At 44.8% G+C, this 19,854-nt stretch overlaps 1 protein-coding gene across 1 annotated transcript in view; it reads right to left on the bottom strand.

Moving 5' to 3' along the window:
• Nucleotides 1-9,930: 9,930 nt before the first annotated feature.
• Nucleotides 9,931-19,854, bottom strand: part of ADCY9 (adenylate cyclase 9) — a 139,638-nt gene continuing 129,714 nt past the window's right edge. The window contains exons 7-10 of the mRNA XM_040356568.1: nucleotides 17,764-17,923; nucleotides 15,260-15,408; nucleotides 15,134-15,175; nucleotides 9,931-12,340 (exon numbers count right to left, since the gene is read on the bottom strand). Coding sequence (XP_040212502.1) covers nucleotides 11,272-12,340; nucleotides 15,134-15,175; nucleotides 15,260-15,408; nucleotides 17,764-17,923 — 1,420 coding nt within the window. The 3' untranslated portion in view covers nucleotides 9,931-11,271. The remainder of the gene's footprint in view (nucleotides 12,341-15,133; nucleotides 15,176-15,259; nucleotides 15,409-17,763; nucleotides 17,924-19,854) is intronic.

Below are 19,854 nucleotides of genomic sequence, written 5' to 3' on the forward strand. Positions count from 1 at the left end.
CCCGGACGTTATATTTTATTTCCTATATGATCATTTGTTCATTGATGCTGTTTTTTTCACTCCTATTGGGATCTTCACTATTTAATAGCACATAATTTTTTTCTTAGAGCCCTATTCAGGGACGGCACACATTTATATCAATCAATTGTTGCTTTGCACATATTTTGGTTCATAACCTGGCAAAGCCCGTTGTTGGTCATAATTATCTCTGTTTCTTTTTATTTATTTTTTCTTAACACTTATTCTTCAACACGTTTTTGGCCAGAGCTGACCTACACAAAGGCCCGTAGCACACGGTTCCCTTCTGGCCTGCACAGTGTCCTGGACTATGCACCACTAACTTATTTATTTGCATTTTTTGAACAACACCCATCTATTTTGTCAATTTGAAGGGGTTTAGACCCTGAATTATCACTCACTTGCACAGTGTCCTGGGAGACACTTAATTATTTCCTTATAATTCCCATTATTTTTTATTTTTTATTTTTACTATATTAATTTTGGATCTTACAGAATCCTGCATTCATCATTTGGATTTGTGCACCCATTGCACACATTATCACTTTGGGGTTACACATCGGAATCACCTGAGTTATTTTTCAATATATTTTGATGCAATTATCTGAATTAGATAAAGCACACAGGGCATCATCAGATCAGAAATTTAATCTATTGGCTGTCCTCTCACCCTCTGTATACATATACATTATTCTCACTGGAAGAACCAACAGACTATTGAGTCACCAGTGTTGATTATAAGCAATTATAAGGGGTAGCACCTGGACGCTTGGACACAATAGCGTGTAGGCCTAGGAGACCCATCCCCATTGGCCTCTCCTAGTAACTGAAGCTCCCCTACAAATATTTTACAACACATAGGACATCTTGTGGACACTTAACAATAAGCATAAGCAGCGCCACCATCCCTTAATCCAACTTTTTGCTATTCTCTATAATGTCGAATCTATTTTCTCATAAATCGAAATCTATTCTCTGTAATGTCGAATCTATTATTTCTATAGTGTTGAATCTTTTCTCTATGATGTCGAATCTTTTCTCTATGATGTCAAATCTTTTCCCTATAATGTCGAATCTCTCTATATCTAATTTTTACCGCAACGAAAACGAAAATAAAGCATTTTTTATGTCGGATCTTTCGGTTTTCGTTTCTTGCACTTTCGTTATCGTTTGTTAAAACGATAACGAAAAAACCCGATTTTCGGATGAAAATGCATTCTAACGAAAACGAATGCACATGTCTACTGAATAGTGTTGATGGACTAAACTCCCACTGCCGACTCTTGTATTCTGACAAATGGCATCGGCACCTGTAAAATGAAAGACTGCGGCTGATTGGTTGCAGTCACTGTTCAGCTGACTTTATTTCTAAAGGCCACCTTCGATTGCTCATTTGAAGTTTGTTGAATTGGGTAGTGTCAGCCGGGCCACCTATGGCTTTTCAAGCCATGTATGACTAGTTTAACATAGCATTCTTCTTTATTCCGAATATCAGTAATATCGATCTTGAGTAAGATCTTTCACTATCCTCTATGCCAGGGGTCTCCAAACTGCGGCTTGAGGGCCAGATGTGCCCTTTGCTAGCCTTTATCCGGCCCTTGGGGCACTTTTCCTCCCACTGATACCAGCAATAGGTCACTATGTCTTCCACTGATACCAATGATGGGATACTATTCCTCCAACTAATACCAATAATGGAGCACTACTCCTCCTACTGACCACCAACCCTGAGGCCATATTTTTTCTCACTGATGCTGGACTCGAGACATTTTCTACCCCCGCAGGTCACAATCCAGCCTACCTAAAGTCTGATGGACAGTAGACTGGCCCTTTGTTTGAAAAGTTTGGAGACCCCTGCTCTATGCTGATTATACTTTTAGTGACACACTTTGTTTATACAGTGAAACCTCAGATTGTGAGTAACGCGCGTTTTGCAATACGACAATTTTTTTTAAAATCCTGACTCGGTTTGCGAGTGTTGTCTCGCAAAACGAGAAGTATTCAAGCCAATGCGGTGTGCAGTACCGCATTTGGCCACATGCAGTATTGCATGCCATAGAAGTCAATGCGGAAAAAATTATTTTCGTTCCAGGTTGACTTCTATGGGGAAACTCGCTTTGATATGCGAGTGCTTTGGATTACGAGTATTTTCCTGGAACGGATTATGCTCGTAATCCAAGATTCCACTGTATTATATTATGTTGCTGGTACTGCTTTAATTGCAGCAAAACTACTAATATTTATGTTGGAGTAACACAGTTTTTTAGTTATAATTCATCAAAGCATGGCTTGGGAGAGAACAAGGGCGCCTAAAATCATTACCAACTTCTTCATGTAACCTTTTTGAGAGATAACATGAAGTTTGCATAAACTCCAATACAATATACATGTACAGTACATCTTTATGCACACACCCCCAATATGCATGCTGTTGCATTTAACAAATGGTTAGAGCCAAATTTAGCATTTGGTAATGAAGGCAATAGCAAACTGTAGCTTTCTAGCTGTTGGGGAATGACTATTATTAGAATGGCATACTGGGACTTGTAGTCCCACTGAGCTTAGAGAGTAACTGTTTGCCTATGCCTGCAGTTTATATGACCATTCATAATATAGAGGCTATGAGGTGGCCATTAAAAAAAAGCCAGACAAACCAAATTCAGGGAAACCTCCATCTTTGAACCTGCTTTTGATCATTTGTGTATAAATATGGTTGGGTTTTGTATATGGGTTGGTTTTAGCAGGGTCGATCCGCCCTTTAGGCTCACTATGCAAGCCGCTTAGGGCCCTGCAAAGTTGCAGAGGGCCCCCCCAAATTACTAGAGGCCCCGCCTGGTGAGAGGTCATTTTCAGTCCCTCACACCACTTCTCAACTCGCTGGCTGCACGGGAGAAGAGGCAAGAAGTCAGCACCCCCCGCTTCTCACTTTAATGTAAGATGTCATGTCATTTCCGACAGCAGCCCACCCCCCCCCCCCGCGCGCTTCTCAACTTTAATGTGACATGTCGTTTTGCTTAGGGCCCTGGGGAGGTCAGGATTGGCACTGGGTTTTAGATTGGATGAGAAGTGTAAAGCAGATAAGTACAATTTTTCAAAATCTCACCTCTTACCTGAATTCTTCTATTATTAATGGAAAATTATCATTGGAACCAAATACTGTACATGTACACCTAGGCCAAGGGTGTCAAACTCAATTTCATCATGGGCCGCTTTAGAATTATGATTGCCCTCAAAAGGGCCGGTTGTATCTGTAAGATTAGATGTCCAGCGCATCGCCTCCCCTTACATTAGATGTCAAGAGCCACCCCACCATCAGAAGTTGAGTCCCCCACTCAGTGCGCCACCCTTTCCTTATGCTGCTGCTGGGAAAAAGATGGATGCATTGCTTGAAAGCAGAAAATAAGGGTCTGAAAGAGGGCCAGAGAAGGGCTGGATCTCTCCTGCAGCTGCAGGAGAGGTGCGAGGGCCACATGAAATGGTCTGGAGTGCCGGATTCGGCCCACGGGCCTTGTGTTTGACACCTGTGACCTAGGCCAACCTAGCAAAAAGCACAACTGACCTTAGGAAAGAATGTGACTATTCAGGCTTAGAGTGGATGTAAATTCTGCTGTTCACAAACATGTGTGGCATTGGGGATTATTTACTAAAACTGAAGAGTGCAAAATCTAGTGCAGCTATGCATGGTAGCCAATCAGTGTCTAACTTCTAGCTTGTTCAATAAAGCTTTGACAACAAAAAAAACTTGGTAGCTAATTGGTTTCTATGCACAGCTGCACCAGATTTTGAACTCTACAGTTTTAGCAAAATCAACCCCATTGTGTTGATATAGGCCCAGATTCACAAAGCACTTACGCCGACGTATAGCATGTTGCGCCGACGTAAGTGCAAATGTGCGCCGGCGTATGTGTGCGCCAGACCCACAAACCAACACGCGTCCAAAAACAGGCTACACCCCGCCGACGTAGCTTGCACACGCCGGCGTAGGGTGGGCGCAAATTTAGGCTGGACGCATGGGGCTGCTCCCATTGATTAGCCATTCAAACATGCAAATGAGGCAAATACGGCGATTCACAAATGTGCGTGCGCCCGGCGCATGCTACGCGAGATGCGCAGAAGTTGTACGTCCGGCGTAAAGTTATTCCCCATAAATGAGGTGCAACCCGGCAACAGACATGCACAGGTCTGCACCAGGGAACACAAGCCGGCGTATTGTGGGTTGGACGTGTGTATGGCTGGGCGTACATTATGTTCACAGCGTACGCAGTGGTCCGGCGTAGCTTAGGCAGTTGTGCCGGCGTGGTGATCAGCAGGTGCAGGGGGGTGCTGTGCATGCGTCTACGTCACGGCGAATGCGCAGTTCGTGATACGTTCCTATCTGGCGCTCGGCACATCATTTGCATGGGGTCACGCCTCATTTGCATGGGTTCACGCCCACTTCCACCTAAGTGGGCGTACGCAGTGATCCGGAGTAGCTTAGGCAGTTGTGCCGGCGTGGTTGTGAGCAGGCGCAGGGGGGTGCTGTGCATGCGTCCACGTCATGGCGCATGCGCAGTTCGTGATACGTACCTGTCTGGCGCTCGGCCCATCATTTGCATGGGGTCACGCCTCATTTGCATGGGTTCACGCCCACTTCCACCTACGCCAACGTGCGCCTTCGAAACCCACGCCACGCTGGCGCAGCGTTGGGAGCACTGGCTTGCTGAATGCAATGCTTGCCTCTCTGCGCTGCGTTGGCGTAGCGTACAGTGTTTGCTCTACGGCGGCGTAATGTGCGCCTTGCTCTCTGTGAATCTGGGCCATATTCTATAAATATAGAGTATTGATTATGAAAAAATATCAGCTTTAATTTCTTTATTTATCTGCAGCTACTTGGCCGCACTCTCTCTTTCTTGGTGCCTGTAGAGTTGGAGCTGTCAGCATGGAGAAGCCATTGAGTGACTGGTTCTCTCTAATAGTATATAATATAATATAATAGTGAAAAGCAGAGCGTCCCCTGTAAAGAACGGAGGTCATAGTTGCCTTTTTTGCTACCCAAGTTTCTAATCAGTGCTATTCTGCAGAGCCTAGTGTTTGGATCCACATTTCTACTGTGTCCTTTAGGGCCCTTTTACCTGGGAGGTGGACTTTACCACCCATCTCTAAAGCAACCCTCAGAGGTGGTTAAAGCGGAGGTTCACCCTAAAACAATTATATTCCATTACACCCAGCATACTTCCGACATGTACAGTATGCTGGTATTTTTTTTCTTTTTCGCTGTACATACCGTCTTCATAATTCTTTTTCACCCGGCTTTCGGGTTCTCACTACCGCCGGGAGTAGGCGTTCCTATGAAGAGGCGTAGATGATTGATGTGCGGATAAGGCATGTCACGCGTTCCGAAAATAGCCGAACTGGGACTCGGCTATATACGGCGCCTGCGCAGTCAGCTCTACACAGCTCCTAGTCTGTGCGCAGGCCCTGTATAAAGCCGAGTCCCAGTTTGGCTATTTTCGGAATGCGTGACGCTCCTTATCCGCACGTCAATCATCTACGCCTCTTCATAGGAACGCCTATTCCCCACGGGAGTAAGAACCCGGAAGCCGGGTGAAAAAGAACTATAAGACGGTATGTACAGCGAAAAAAAAATAAAAAATACCAGCATACTGTAGATGTCGGAAGTATGCTGGATGTAATGGTATATAGATGTTTTTTTAGGGTGAACCTCCGCTTTAAGCAGTAGACATGTGCATTTATCGTCCGAATGCATTCTCGTCTGAATTTCAGGGATTTTCGTGTTCGTTTTAACAAAACGGTAACGAACGCGCAGAATCCGAAATAAAAAATGCGTTATTTTGTAGCCTATAAAAGGTGCAGAACTTATCAACACAGTCGCGGTTGGCGATCACCTAGGGACTATTTGTGAAAGTATAACGTGTCTTGGTTTGGGATGTTTAAAAAAGGAAGACGCACGTTTTAGAGCACCCTGCTTCCATTTTTCTTGAATCCACCAATGTGACCCATCATCACCTACCTTTAGGCATAGCCAGGGAGTTACACTGTTTCACATCCACATGGCGTTCCCCCGGTTTTCCTCCATGATGCGTGATCAGGCCTACTCTGAACACACTAAGGAATACCTTCAATCTGTTAGGCCAGCTAACCAAAACTTACAGATATGCTCCTGGCAAAATACGTTTTTTTATGCTTCATGTCTTCCATCATTGTATTTAGTGAACACTGTACCGGCAGCCATTTTGTAAATTAAAATAGATCTAAATCCAATCATTAAAACTCCTATAACCTTTAAAATGTTCCTGTAATTTCAAAGATTGCTTTCAATCTTTATCAAGCAACTTTTATTACAAATAAAATGAAGTGATCCTGCCATGCAGGTCCTTGTTCATGTACTTCCTGTTATGTGGTGACAACTGTCTCATACGTGTGCTTCTGTTTTGTCACCGGTCATGTGCTCTACTGCTAGACTACAAGTGGCCTTGCCAGTACACATTGGGGGCCTATTTATAAAAAAATAGTTGTACGAATGTCAGAGGCATGTAATGCCCGAATCGTTAGCTCCATCTAATGGAGTTTTATGAAATGCCTCAATGAGAGAACTATACTGTATTTTGGCCACCAGATGGAGCTGATGATACAGGAGGTATCCCCTTACTTACATTGTTGTATTTTGGTTGGCCTTTTTTTTTTTTAAGTGTATTTTGTGCGTGTACTCGAGAGAGGAGCCGGACTGTAGGAGTTGGGAGTAGGCAGGCCTCCCCCAGAGGCAATCTGCCACCTTTCTCCATGCCCCGGGTGGCAATGGTGGGTGTGTGAGGGGGTCCTTCCACACAGCCCGACCTACCTGCTCCGCTTTGAAGCCCAACGGGGCAGAGGGACTCGCTATAAGGGAGTGAGAGGATTTGCCCGCTCAACCAGCCCCGTTAGTCCTTCGCCTCTCTTTTTAGAGACCGCGTGGTCAAAGTGCGTGATGTTAACCCAATTTCGAGTGCGTGTAAGTGTGGTGGTTTTTGTGGGAGGGGGGTGGGCGTACTAAGCGCAAGCTTACCTCGCATAGCACACCCACCGGGAGCCGGGCTGAGACCACCAAACTCAATTCACGTGTAGCTGAGACCGGGATCTGAACCTCTAGCTGCAGAGGTGAATGGCTTGTCAGCGCAGTGCCAATCGCGTTGAGCCACCGCAGCTCCCCTTTTTTTGGTTGGCTTTTAACTGCTTGCCGACCAGCCGTGGCGGCAGGTCGGCTCGGTAATATTACGTGATTTCGCATTTCAGCCACTAGGGGCGCGCGCGTGCCTGGCGGGCGCGATCACCGCCGGGCACCCGCGATCGCTCGTTACAGAGCGTGAACCGGGAGCTGTGTGTGTAAACACACAGCTCCCGGTCCTGTCAGGGGGAGAAATTACTGATTGTCTGTTCATACAATGTATGAACAGCGATCTGTCATTTCCCCTAGTCAGTCCCACCCCCCCTTCAGCTAGAACACACCTAGGGAACATAATTAACCCCTTCCTCGCCCCCTATTGTTAACCCCTTCCCTGCCAGTGACATTTTTACAGTAATTAATGCATTTTTATAGCACTGATCGCTATAAAAATGCCAATGGTCCCAAAAATGTGTCAAAAGTGTCTGCCATAAGGTCGCAGTACCGATAAAAAACAGTGATTGCCGCCATTACTAGTAAAAAAAAAAATATTAATAAAAATGCCATAAAACTATCCCCTATATTGTAGACGCTATAACTTTTGCGCAAACCAATTAATAAACGCTTATTGTGATTTTTTTTTACGAAAAATATGTAGAAGAATACGTATCGGCCTAAACTGAGGAAAAAAATAGTTTTTTTATATATTTTTGGGGGATATTTATTACAGCAAAAAGTAAAAAATATTTTTTTTTTCAAAATTGTCGCTATTTTTTTGTTTATAGCGCAAAAAAAAAACAACCAAAGAGGTGATCAAATACCACCAAAAGAAAGTTCTATTTGTGGGAAAAAAAAGGACACCAATTTTGTTTGGGAGCCACTTTGTTTGGGAGCCAATTGTCAGTTAAAGCAACGCAGTGCCGAATCGCAAAAAGTGTCCCAGCAAAATGGTCCGGGGTTAAAGTGGTTAAAGGGGTTGTAAAGGTACACATTTTTTTCCTAAATAGCTTATTTTCCCTTAGTGCAGTCCTCCTTTACTTACCTCATCCTTCGATTTTGCTTTTAAATGTCCTTATTTCTTCTGAGAAATCCTCACTTCCTGTTTTTCTGTCTGTAACTCCACACAGTAATGCGAGGCTTTCTCCCCTGGTGTGGAGTGTCATGCTCTCTACGTTGCAGATAGAGAAAGGAGCTGTGTGTTAGTGGGCGTCCTGACTCTCCTATAGTCCAAGGGAGAGGGCGAGCACGACACTCCACACCAGGGAGAAAGCCTCGCATTACTGTGTGGAGTTACAGTCAGAAGAACAGGAAGTGAGGATTTCTCAGAAGAAATAAGGACATTTAAAAGCAAAATGGAAGGATGAGGTAAGTGAAGGAGGACTGCACTAAGGTAAAGGAAGCTATTTAGGAAAAAAAAAAAAAAACAACCCCTTTAAAGCGGAGTTCCACCTAAAAATGGAACTTCCGCCTAACCCACTCCTCGCCCCCTTACATGCCACATTTGGCGTGTCATTTTTTTGGGGGGGAGTGGGGGCTTCAGGAGAAGGGGACTTCCTGTCCCACTTCCTCCTTCCGCCGAGGGGCTGGAAAGGCGATTAGCTTAATCGCCTTTTCACAGCCCCTCCCTGTAGGCGAGCGCCTGTCCAATCGGACGGCGCCGTGCCGCTCGCACATGCGCAGTGGGAGCCCGGCCGTGAAGCCGAAAGCTGTCACTGCCGGGTGCCCACACTGAGAATGAAGACGCCGGCGAGGGGGGGCGAGGAGCGGAGCCCCGGCCGGCGCGTCGCTGGAGCCGTGGAGCAGGTAAGTGTCTGTTTATTAAAAGCCAGCAGCTACACTTTTTGTAGCTGCTGACTTTTAATAAACGTAAAAAATGGGTGGAAAACCCCTTTAAGAATGATTCGACAGTCGTGCAGTGACTTTTGTGTAGACATGGGCCCCTGTTGTCACAATCAGGAAGTCATTTCAAAGCAATGATGGGCAGCTGAGGATGGAGTGAATGCATGTACACTGGAAGAGGCTGAAGATCATCAGCAGCACTGACATGCAAAGATGAAAGGAGGTGAAAATTGTATTTTATGAAAAACAAAAAAAAAAACAAGGCGATTGTTTATTGCTATTTAAGAAATCATCCAAATAGGTTTTAGATCTACTTTAATATTTAAAAGAAAAAAAAAACTAACAGAACCCCTCTCCTCCGGGATGTCATGAACCACAGTAGCACTTTTTCGCAACGGGCTAAATTGGTAAATTGCCAAGTCAATCTATTCTGCTCAAAAAAAGAATGCCTACGTTGCAGCTAACTTCAATCCTACACTTTAATAAAAACACACCCACTTGGATGATTATCACCCCTATTTATATGTTCCTTTTACCTAAAATGTAAATTTGGCTCCATATGTTTAAGTATGTACACAGGTATCTTTTTTTTTTTTTTTTGCAGTTCAAGGGATACTGCACACATACACTAAACCAACTTAAATACATACACACGTGGGGAATTTTATTCCCTTCAGCTGTCACAATAATACATTTTATGTATTCCTTCTTATCTTTCCATTTTTATGCATACCGTTATTAAAGGGGAAATATCAGTTGTTTTCTAAGTCTGCACTTTGGCATTCTGTTTAATAATTGCATTTTTTTATTTTTATCACTTTTTTGATCTCTTTGGTCAAGAGTTGAAACCAGGTTACCACACTGCAAAGGCCGATATGTTTGTGCCTTGTATATATATATATATATATATATATATATATATATATATATATATATATATTTGTATGGATTTCAGAAGAAAAAAAACCTGATACTTCCCCTTTTAACAGTTGCTTGATCACGCTTGACAAAAATAACTTTTTCGGAAAAGAGGTACCTTATTATATTGTTCTGCTATGGCAAACACAGAGGTTAAAATGTATCTCAAAGACCTTAAGGAATACTGGGCCATACACAAGAAGACCATATAATTTTTTTTTTTGTTTAACATACCTTTGAAGTTCTACTTTCAGCCTGTAGGAGGCGACACGCCTAATGGGAACTGGTAGGCAGCTAAAGTGTTACTGAAAACACAATACAATCGCTTTGTCTTAAAGTGAACTTGTAACCCATGCACCTTGAGCCAAAGCAGCCATTTAGTGAAGCGAGTCAATATTAAGGAAGCTGTGACATCACAAAGGCACAAGGCGCAAAGTGGGAAATGACAGGCTGAATGTGGGTTCCGCCTACAAAATGGTTGCTTCCGTGGTGCATGGATGGTGGGTTCACGGTTACATAAAAATGAGATAATTCACTACCTCTTTCCCCCATTCATAAAAATACCCCACCGTGCTGTTTGTCATGGGTGGGCAGCAGTCCAGTGCGGCACATGCTTTTGGCAAGTATTAGCGAGAATTGCGGCAAGGTGTCACTGTCATCTCATCTGGATGGGCAATATCCAGAGAGCGGAAGGCACTTAGTTCAATCCTCAGTATGGCTGACGAAGGTTGATAGAGGAGGAGGCATGAGATGGGGGTGAGAGAATGCCCTTCTCACTAATACATGGTCTATCCAGTGTCTGTGTAGCCCTCCAGAGGTAATCTAGATGGAGGAGATGGCATGCCTTCGCTTTAGAGTGTTTATACATTGCACGAAAGAAGGTGCCAAGAGACCCAACTCTACCACCAAACGTCGGATTGCAAGTTGCACCCCCGATGGATCTGGACATTTGCCCTTACTGTCACTCTGGAAATTTTTGAGCCAGCCTTGGCTACTAAGCACAGCTTAGAGAGTTGTCCCAATACAGTGAGCGTATGTGGAGCCCCAACTTTCTTCATGTGTGTAGAGTTAAGTCATGGTGATGTCACCACTTATTATAAGAAGAATATGATGTAGAAATGACTCAGATCAGAAGCCCACCAACATGTGTCTAGGAGAATTAGGAGCCGTGTCTATAGATATCCATCAGGTCACACCACCATAAGACTGAGTTGTGGAATGATGCGGTGGCTCTTGGAACACAATGAATAAGTCCATGAGCTGGCACAGTGAAGAGCGGGGATGCTCAGCTGGGCTGCCAGCCTCTTACTTTCTTGGTGGCCCCACAAACTATCTGGTCCTTCTCTTCACCACCAATCTCACCGTGCTCCTCCATCGCGACCCCTGTCCTCAGACTTCTCCCGCTTACGTGCCGTTTCCCCGCTGCCAGACTCTGCTGCCCCTTTCCCTCCTGTCACCAGGCTACTTATTTCATCTGTGGGGGAACGGCCGATGCTGCCATCCACCTGTACCCGGATATCAGGAGAGATTGATAACTGGTGGTGGGGCACTAGGCCTCCATTGTCTGTACACTTTGGAAAAAGATAGGTTTTCATCTGTCCTTTTCCCTTGACATTGACGGTCCCTCGGTAATCAAAGTCATAGCCCATTTTCACTAACACCCTATAGCTTTCCTCACTTGCCTGGATGCGACATTCCACTCCTGTTGTGTCCATTCTGCTGGCAATGTTCACTGTGTCCCCCCAGATGTCATACAGTAGCTTGGTTGTCCCAATCACACCTGCCGTCAGTGGACCGTGGTTAAACCCAATGCGGAGCTTGAAGTTAAACCACAGCATGTTGTTGTTGAAATCATCCACCACGCCCATCATTTCCTTGGCAAATTCAAACAATGTCTGCAGGTGGCGGTGAGGCTGGCTGCTGTCCTGGCACTGAGATGGGTTAAGTCCCGAGGCGGCCATATATGTAGCGCCAATGGTCTTGATCTTCTCAATGCACGAATAATGAGGCTTGCTAAGAAGCTCATCGAAGTCTCCAATGAGCTCATTTAAAACCCTGTAACACTCCTTACCGCCTTCATAATTTTCTTCATAAAATTCGCTAAAGTTGACTATGCTGGCGAATATGACACCAGCATCATCGTGGTTCTTGGAGTAGCTTTGGGACACCTTCAGCTGCTCAGCTACGTGATAAGGGATGATGTTGCGTAGAAGCCAATCTGCTTGATCCCTCATGCTCTGGATCTTAGTACGGTGAAGGTCTGCCTCCACGTCACCATGGTAGTGAAGGCGGTAACTGACCTCAAACTCTCGATTCAGGAACCACACGAGAAGGAGGAGCAGAAAATAAGCTACAGCAAGTTCTGGTCCAAGTAGGCAGGTGCTTGGACTGTCAGGATTCAGAATGTCAGGAGGAGGAGAGGAAGAGCTACAAATGAAAAAAAAAATAAAAAGCTTTTAAACACAAGAGTATTTACAATTTTTCCTGCGTCTGCCATTGATAATAGCGATAACACTTTGGTGTAATGGTTACCACTAATGCCTCCTAATTAACTTCCCACTAGGGACTCTATATGCATGGAATGAGTACATTTTTCTATTATGAATAGGATTTCCCAGTGCGTTCCACATTATTCCCACAATTTATAAAGTAACTGGAAGGTTAACTGTCTTCTGAATAAATTGACCCTACGTATGTGTGGCTATATCACTATAACAAGGAGATTAGAATGAAAGGCTCGGATTCACGTACGAGTTACGCCGGCGTATCTCCAGATACACCGTCGTAACTCTGAGTCCGACCCGTCGTATCTTTGCGCCTGATTCTTAGAATCAGTTACGCATAGATTTGTATTAGATCCGACCGGCGTAAGTCTCTTACGCCGTCGTATCTTAACTGCATATTTACGCTGGCCGCTAGGGGCGTGTATGCTGATTTACGCCTAGAAATATGTAAATCAGCTAGATACGCCAATTCACGAACGTACGCCCGGCCGACGCAGTACAGATACGCCGTTTACGTTAGGCTTTTCCCGGCGTAAAGTTACCCCTGCTATATGAGGCGTACATGAGGCGTACCAATGTTATAGGGGTTTTCCACCCATTTTGTAAGTTTATTAAAAGTCAGCAGCTACAAAAAGTGTAGCTGCTGGCTTTTAATAAACCGACACTTACCTGCTCCACGGCTCCAGCGAAGTGCTGGACGGTGCTACGCTCCTCGCCGGCCGGCTTCTTCATGCTCAGTGTGGGCACCCGGCCGTGACAGCTTTCAGCTTCACGGCCGGGCACCCACTGCGCATGCGCGAGCGGCACTGCGCATGCGCGAGCGGCGAGGCGCCGTCTGATTGGACAGGCGATCGCCGAGGACCTGTCACGTGTCCTGGGCGATCGCCTACAGCAACCCCTTCCTGTAGGTGATTAAGCTTAATCGCCTAGGCGATTAGGCTTAATCATCTACCCAGAAGGAGGAAGTGGGACAGGAAGTCCCACTCCTCCTGAAGCCCCCACTCCCCCCCCCAAAAAATGACATGCCAGATGTGGCATGTAAGGGGGTGAGGAGTGGGATAAGCGGAAGTTCCAAATTTGGGTGGAACTCCGCTTTAAGTATGGACGTCGGGCCAGCGTCAAATTTTTCACGTCGTTCGCGAATAGGGCTGGGCGTCATTTACGTTCACGTCGAAAGCATTGGCTTCTTGCGGGTTAATTTGGAGCATGCGCACTGGGATACTTTCACAGACGGCGCATGCGCCGTTCGTAAAAAGCGTAATTTACGTGGGGTCACATAAAATTTACATAACACACGCCCACGTCTACCACATTTGAATTAGGCGGGCTTACGCCGGCCTTTTTACGCTACGCCGCCGCAACTTTGGTTTGAGAATACGGCACTTGCGGAGGCGTAACGTAAATAGGATACGTTACGCCCGCACAAAGATACGTGATTCTACGTGAATCCGGGCCAAAGTCTTTTTGCAACAAGAGCTGATATGAATGATTCTCTAAGCACACTTTTCTACCGGATCCAGACGCAGGAATTGTGCATTGACACCGCTCTCAAATATGTAGAAGTCTCCCAAACAACATATTCATTTACCGTAATTGGGAGCAGATTAAAAGGAGAAGTATGGACAAAGCTATTTTGACTATACTTTTCCTATGGATCACAGGAGTGCAGCTTGTTCTGCACTCCTGTGACTCGTTTTTAGCCCACAGGGGGCTAAAGTCCACAGTCGGCCGACGTTACTCAGCTGACCAAGGCGCTGGATCGATTCTGACATTACAGTCGGGGTCCACCCAGAAGCCTGGATAGGCAGCTGGCCCAGCCTCTCGCCAAGCTACTGGGAGACTAAAGCCCTGTACACACGGCCCAGAATCTTGTCAGGAAAAAAACGTTGTTTTTATTGACGAGATTCATGGGAAGAATCTCTTGCCGGCCGAGTGTACAGACACTCCATTCAAAAGAACTGCCGTTCTTTTGAATGGCTCGAACGTGGTGACGTCATCGACTACAACGAGCATGCGCTTGTCAAATTCGATGGCGTCGCCGCCATCTTGCTACACCCTACCTATGCCTTGGAAGTTACAGCGCATGCGTCAAAGTCATTTCGAGCATGCGCGGGTTTCCACGGTGACAGACGCTCGAGTTTCTCGGCAGGAAAACACTGCCGAGAATCACAATGAGAAAATAGAGAGCAGGTTCTCTATTTTTCTCGTCGAGATTCTGGGCATTTTTCTTGACGAGAAACCTCAAAGCCTCGTACACACGCTCGGTGTACTCGACAAGAAAGCTCTGCCAGCAGTTTTCTTTTACGTCAAGAAAATAAAAATATATCTTGAAAATTTGCTATCTGACTGTCGACCCCCCCCCCCCCATTTTTTTGTATCAATATATAGTAAGTTAGGGTAGGCTACAAAAACTATAATATGGTTAACCAAGACATTGCCAAAAATGAAAAAAAAAAAAAAAAAAACAATATATAGTAAGTTAGGGTAGGCTACAAAAACTATAATATGGTGAACCAAGACATTGCCAAAAATGAAAAAAAAATTAAATAAAAAAAACAATATATAGTAAGTTAGGGTAGGCTACAAAAACTATAATGTGGTGAACCAAGACATTGCCAAAAAAAACAAAAAAACAAAAAAACAATCTGGGACTCAAGGGGGTTAAATTGGAAAAAGGCCTGGGGACTCAAATGTTAAAGCCGTTATGTCTTGTTACCTGTAGTTTGTTGCAGTATTGGACTCTTCTAGTACTACGGGTCTAGAAAGTAATATAAAAAAACAGTGTTAATCATGGAATGCTGTCATTGCCCCACCTTCCTTTTACTAAACTGCCCTCACTTACCCTGTTGGAAACAGCGGCACATACAGCAGAATCAACAGAGCGGCTCCAGTCACCGTAGCAAGAGAGGATCTCAGCCAGGAGCTCAGCTGGCAGAAGTTACAGTACTGAACTAGAGGGATCAGCAGAGCAGAGCACAGGAACATGGTGTACTGTAAGGAGCAGAGACAATTGGTCACCACCAGGGGGCAATACTAACACAGCCGGTACTACAAGGAACAAAAGCTGGATTGCCCATTGTAACTAAAGCTGTCGCAGGTAGTGACTGTTTCATCCTTTCAGGGAATTTTTTTTTTTTTATTATTTTAATAAAATTACATACATAATACTAACTCTAGCATTACTGTGGTCCTATTGCTTTCAGGGGCCACCTGTACAGTACTGCTTTTTAACACATAGTAAGACAACGCTCTAGGTATATGCATTGGGGTGCGTGGCCTTTTCCAACATGCATGCAGGGCCGCTGATAGGGGGGGACCACCAGTCCTCCTGTAGGGGGCCCGGGCACACAGGGAGGCCCAAACAGCAGGAGGAATAAGTGTGGTTTGACGGAGGGGCAGTTACAGAAGGATGTCCTGTGCCCTGATGCCCTCTGCAGCAGCTGAAAGCCAGTTTTTTCCCCCTCCTTCCGACTTTCAGCTGCTGCAGGGAGAAACACAGACACAGGACATCATTCCTGTAATTGCTTCCCTGACACTGATCACTGATTCCCCTTCCTGTTCTGCCCCACCCCCCTGTGTGCACCCCTGTCACTGTGAATTACATTTTTTTTTATTGTAAAACACAAATAAAAAAGGGCTAATTCACACAGGTTCTCTGTTATGTTTGTATCAGCTATTAATGATTTTTGTGTATTTTTTTTGTGAAAATATGGTCTTGATATATTGGGGGGGGGGGGGGGCTGCCAGGTAGGCTGTACTGAACACCTAACATGCATTGCCTTGTAAAGTGCTGGATAAAAAATAGGCAGTTACATTTTCCTTTTAAATGCGAAATGCACCTCAATGGGAAGCAAAAAAACACATGTATTGGGGTAAATAGGCCCCAAAAGACCAATATTTCCCCAGCACTCATATAAAAAAAATCCTTAGCAACATGATTATTGGGAAGGGGTTGCCATTTTTAGATACAAATTCTTCATTGTAGAGAATTTAAATACTTGCACCTATTCTAAAGTTTTCTCTTTCACATTTATTTTTAACACTGGCGCGGTCGTGCGAAGTGGCTCCCAAACAAAATTAACGTCCTTTTTTTCCCACAAATAGAGCTTTCGTTTGGTGGTATTTGATCACCTCTGCGGTTTTTATTTTTTTGCGCTATAAACAAAAAAAGAGCGACAATTTTGAAAAAATAAAAATAAAATTGTACTTTTTGCTATAATAAATATCCCCGTTTTTTTTTTTTTTTAAACGCAAATTTTATCTCAGTTTAGGCCGATATGTATTCTTCTACATATTTTTGCGCAAAAGTTAGAGGCCGCAATTCAGATACATTGTCGTATCTTTGAGCGGGCGTAACGCATCTCCTATGCGCTATGCCACCGTAACATTGAGAGGCAAGTACTGCATTCAGAAAGCACTTGCTCCCAAAGTTACGTTGGCGTATCGTAAATGGGCCGGCATAAGCCCGCGTAATTCAAAGTAGCAAGGCAGTGGGCGTGTTGTATTGTAATGAAGCGTGACCCCATGTAAATGCATGGCCGATCGAACGGCGCATGCGCGCGCATGCTCAGAGTCAGGTCGCAAATACTCCCCAAGATACGTCGGCTCAAGGCTTTGTCGACGTGAACGTAACATACGCCCAGCCCCATTCACCTACGACTTACGCAAACGACGTAAAATACGGCGCTGTTCCAACGTTTCCGACGTCGATACCTTAACATGACTTACCCCTGCTTTATGAGGGGTAAAGTTACGCCGGACCGACGCCTTACGTAAACGGCGTAGCTAAATCCAACGGGCGCAAGTACGTTTCTGAATCGGCGTATCTAGGTCATTTGCATATTCGAAGTGTAAATCTACGGAAGTGCCACTAGCGGCCAGCGTAAATATGCACCCAAGATACGACGGCGTAAGAGACTTACGTCGGTCGTATCTTTGCCAAATTCAGGCGTAACTGCCTATATGAATTATTTGAATTAGGCGGGCTTACGCCGGACGAGATACGTTACGCCGCCGTAACTAAGGGCGCAAGTCCTTTCTGAATACGGAACTTGCGCCCAAAATTATCTGAATCTATCTGAATCCGGACCATTGATTGTTATTTGCACTTTATATTGAAGATTTTCTATTTGTCATTATCACCAGTAATCATACAGCGCAGCACCACCATTTTTACCATAATAAATATATATTTTTTTATCAATAATAAAGCGAAATAATAAAATACAATTTAAATGATCAAGAAATAATTACAAATCTAAAAATGTCATTTATAGTCTTCCTTTAAAATCTCCTATGGCGGGTTCCCTATAACCAAGCAGCCTACCCTTATAATAACATTCTTACGCGTATTTTGTTGTAGAAATCAGCAGTTAGGTTGGAGAAGACGACCGTGGCGGGCAAAGAAACCAGAACAGTGCCGATGAGATGACGAGGAAGCCACCCAGAGATCACTTCCAGGAAACGCCGGGTACACAGGAACATGTCCTCCAGATAGAAGGCCATCCTGGAAAGTGAACACGGACAGAAATGTCAATAAAGTTGCCACTATTGAAAGGTAGTTGTTGAAAGGAACTTATAAGAACGAAAAGCTGTCTTTGTTGAGTTGTTTCTGAAGATTCAAGTCCCGGGGTTGTCACCTTTATCATTCATCACAGTCACAGACCTAGAGGAAGGATCTGCTTCTCAGGGGATTCTGTTTAAAGTGAACATGTGCTTTGCCTATGTGGGGCAAAGCAATCGATTCATTGAATTGCTCACCCACTGTCAGCTATGAGTTCCCTTTCATTCACTCCCCTGCTGCCATGTTTACCCAGCAGGCAGAATTTAGAGAAAAAGCCCCATGTGTGTTCAATGTTGGTCTGGTTGGGTCATGTCTATTGCTTTCCTAACCTCACCTGCACTTAAAGTGGAGGTTCCATCAAAAAAACAATTTTGCTTTAAACTGTAGCTTACGACTAAAAAAGAAAAAAAAAAAGAATATTTTTTTTTTACTCATCTGGAAATGCATGTTGCTATGCGGTCCCACGAAATCTGCCTTTGAAACCACCTAGGATTCTGACATCCTCTCCCTCTAATGCTCCTGGGAAATGTGTGTCATCATTTCCCAGGATGCAGTGTGCTGTCCAATTATCACTCCCCATCCAAGACTTCCAGGAAGACAGGGCCAGATTCACGTAGCCCGGGCGCAGCGTAACGTAACCGATTTAGGTTACACCGCCGCAAATTTTCTGTGTAAGTGCCCGATCCACAAAGCACTTACCTGGAAATTTGCGGCGGTGTATCCTAAATCCGTCCGGCGCAAGGCGGGCCAATTCAAATGGGGCGGGTACCATTTAAATTAGGCGCGCTCCCACGCCGGACGTACTGCGCATGCTCCCGACGCAAATTTCCCGACGTGCTTTGCGCGAAATTACGACGCGCCGACGTTTTGTGAATCGCGACGTGAAAAAAAGACTTGCGCCGGGAAAAAAAAAATTCAAAAAAAAATTCAAAAGCGACGCGGGAAAGACGGGTATACTTTTACATGGTGGAGTAATTTTCCACTTTGTAAAAGGTGCCCTATCTTTGCGACGGCAAACTAACACTTGCGGCAACGTAACGACGGGAAAACGTTTCGTGGATCGCCGTAACTGCTATTTTGCATACCCGACGCTGGTTTACGACGCGAACTCCCCCCAGCGGCGGCCGCGGTATTGCATCCTAAGATCCGACAGTGTAAAACTATTACACCTGTCGGATCTTAGGGATATCTATGCGTAACTGATTCTATGAATCAGTCGCATAGATAGAAACAGGGATACGACGGCGTATCAGCAGATACTGCTGATACGTCGTATCCCTTTGGTGAATCTTTTGTGAATCTGGCCCTAAGTGCCTGTAGGCTTCACAATGCCCACAAGCAAAATGACAACGGTGTAGATATAGTTTTATAAACTATCTTTTTTGAATATCTATGCGGATCGGCGGCGGATTGTAAAATAGTAAGTGACCAGATTTATATTATAAAAACGCAGGATGAAAGGACATACATTTAAAAAATGCTAATTGTGGTTGGAACTCCGCTTTAAAGTCACTGGCAATTGGCCACTCGGGTACCCAGTGCTGTCACATGTAAGGAAGGGGTTACATGTCCCCCATACCAGGCAGTATTGGGTACATCTCTTTGCTCCATCAGGCACACAAGGCAGAGCAAAGGAAAAATTTATATAAGCAGCTGGGGAGGGGGGGAGCAACATCAACTAAAAGGGGGTCTCCGAACTGCGGCCCCGGGGCCCGAATGCGGCCCTTTGCTTGCTTTTATTTATGGGGTACTTCTCCTCCCACTGATTCAAGACGCTATTCTGCCATCGAACACCAACAATGGAGCACTATTTCTCCCACTGACACTAATAATAGGGCACTATTTCTCCTTATCATACCATTGACGGGGCAATT

Source organism: Rana temporaria, chromosome 6 (genome assembly GCF_905171775.1).
Source record: "Rana temporaria chromosome 6, aRanTem1.1, whole genome shotgun sequence".
Lineage (NCBI taxonomy): Eukaryota > Metazoa > Chordata > Amphibia > Anura > Ranidae > Rana > Rana temporaria.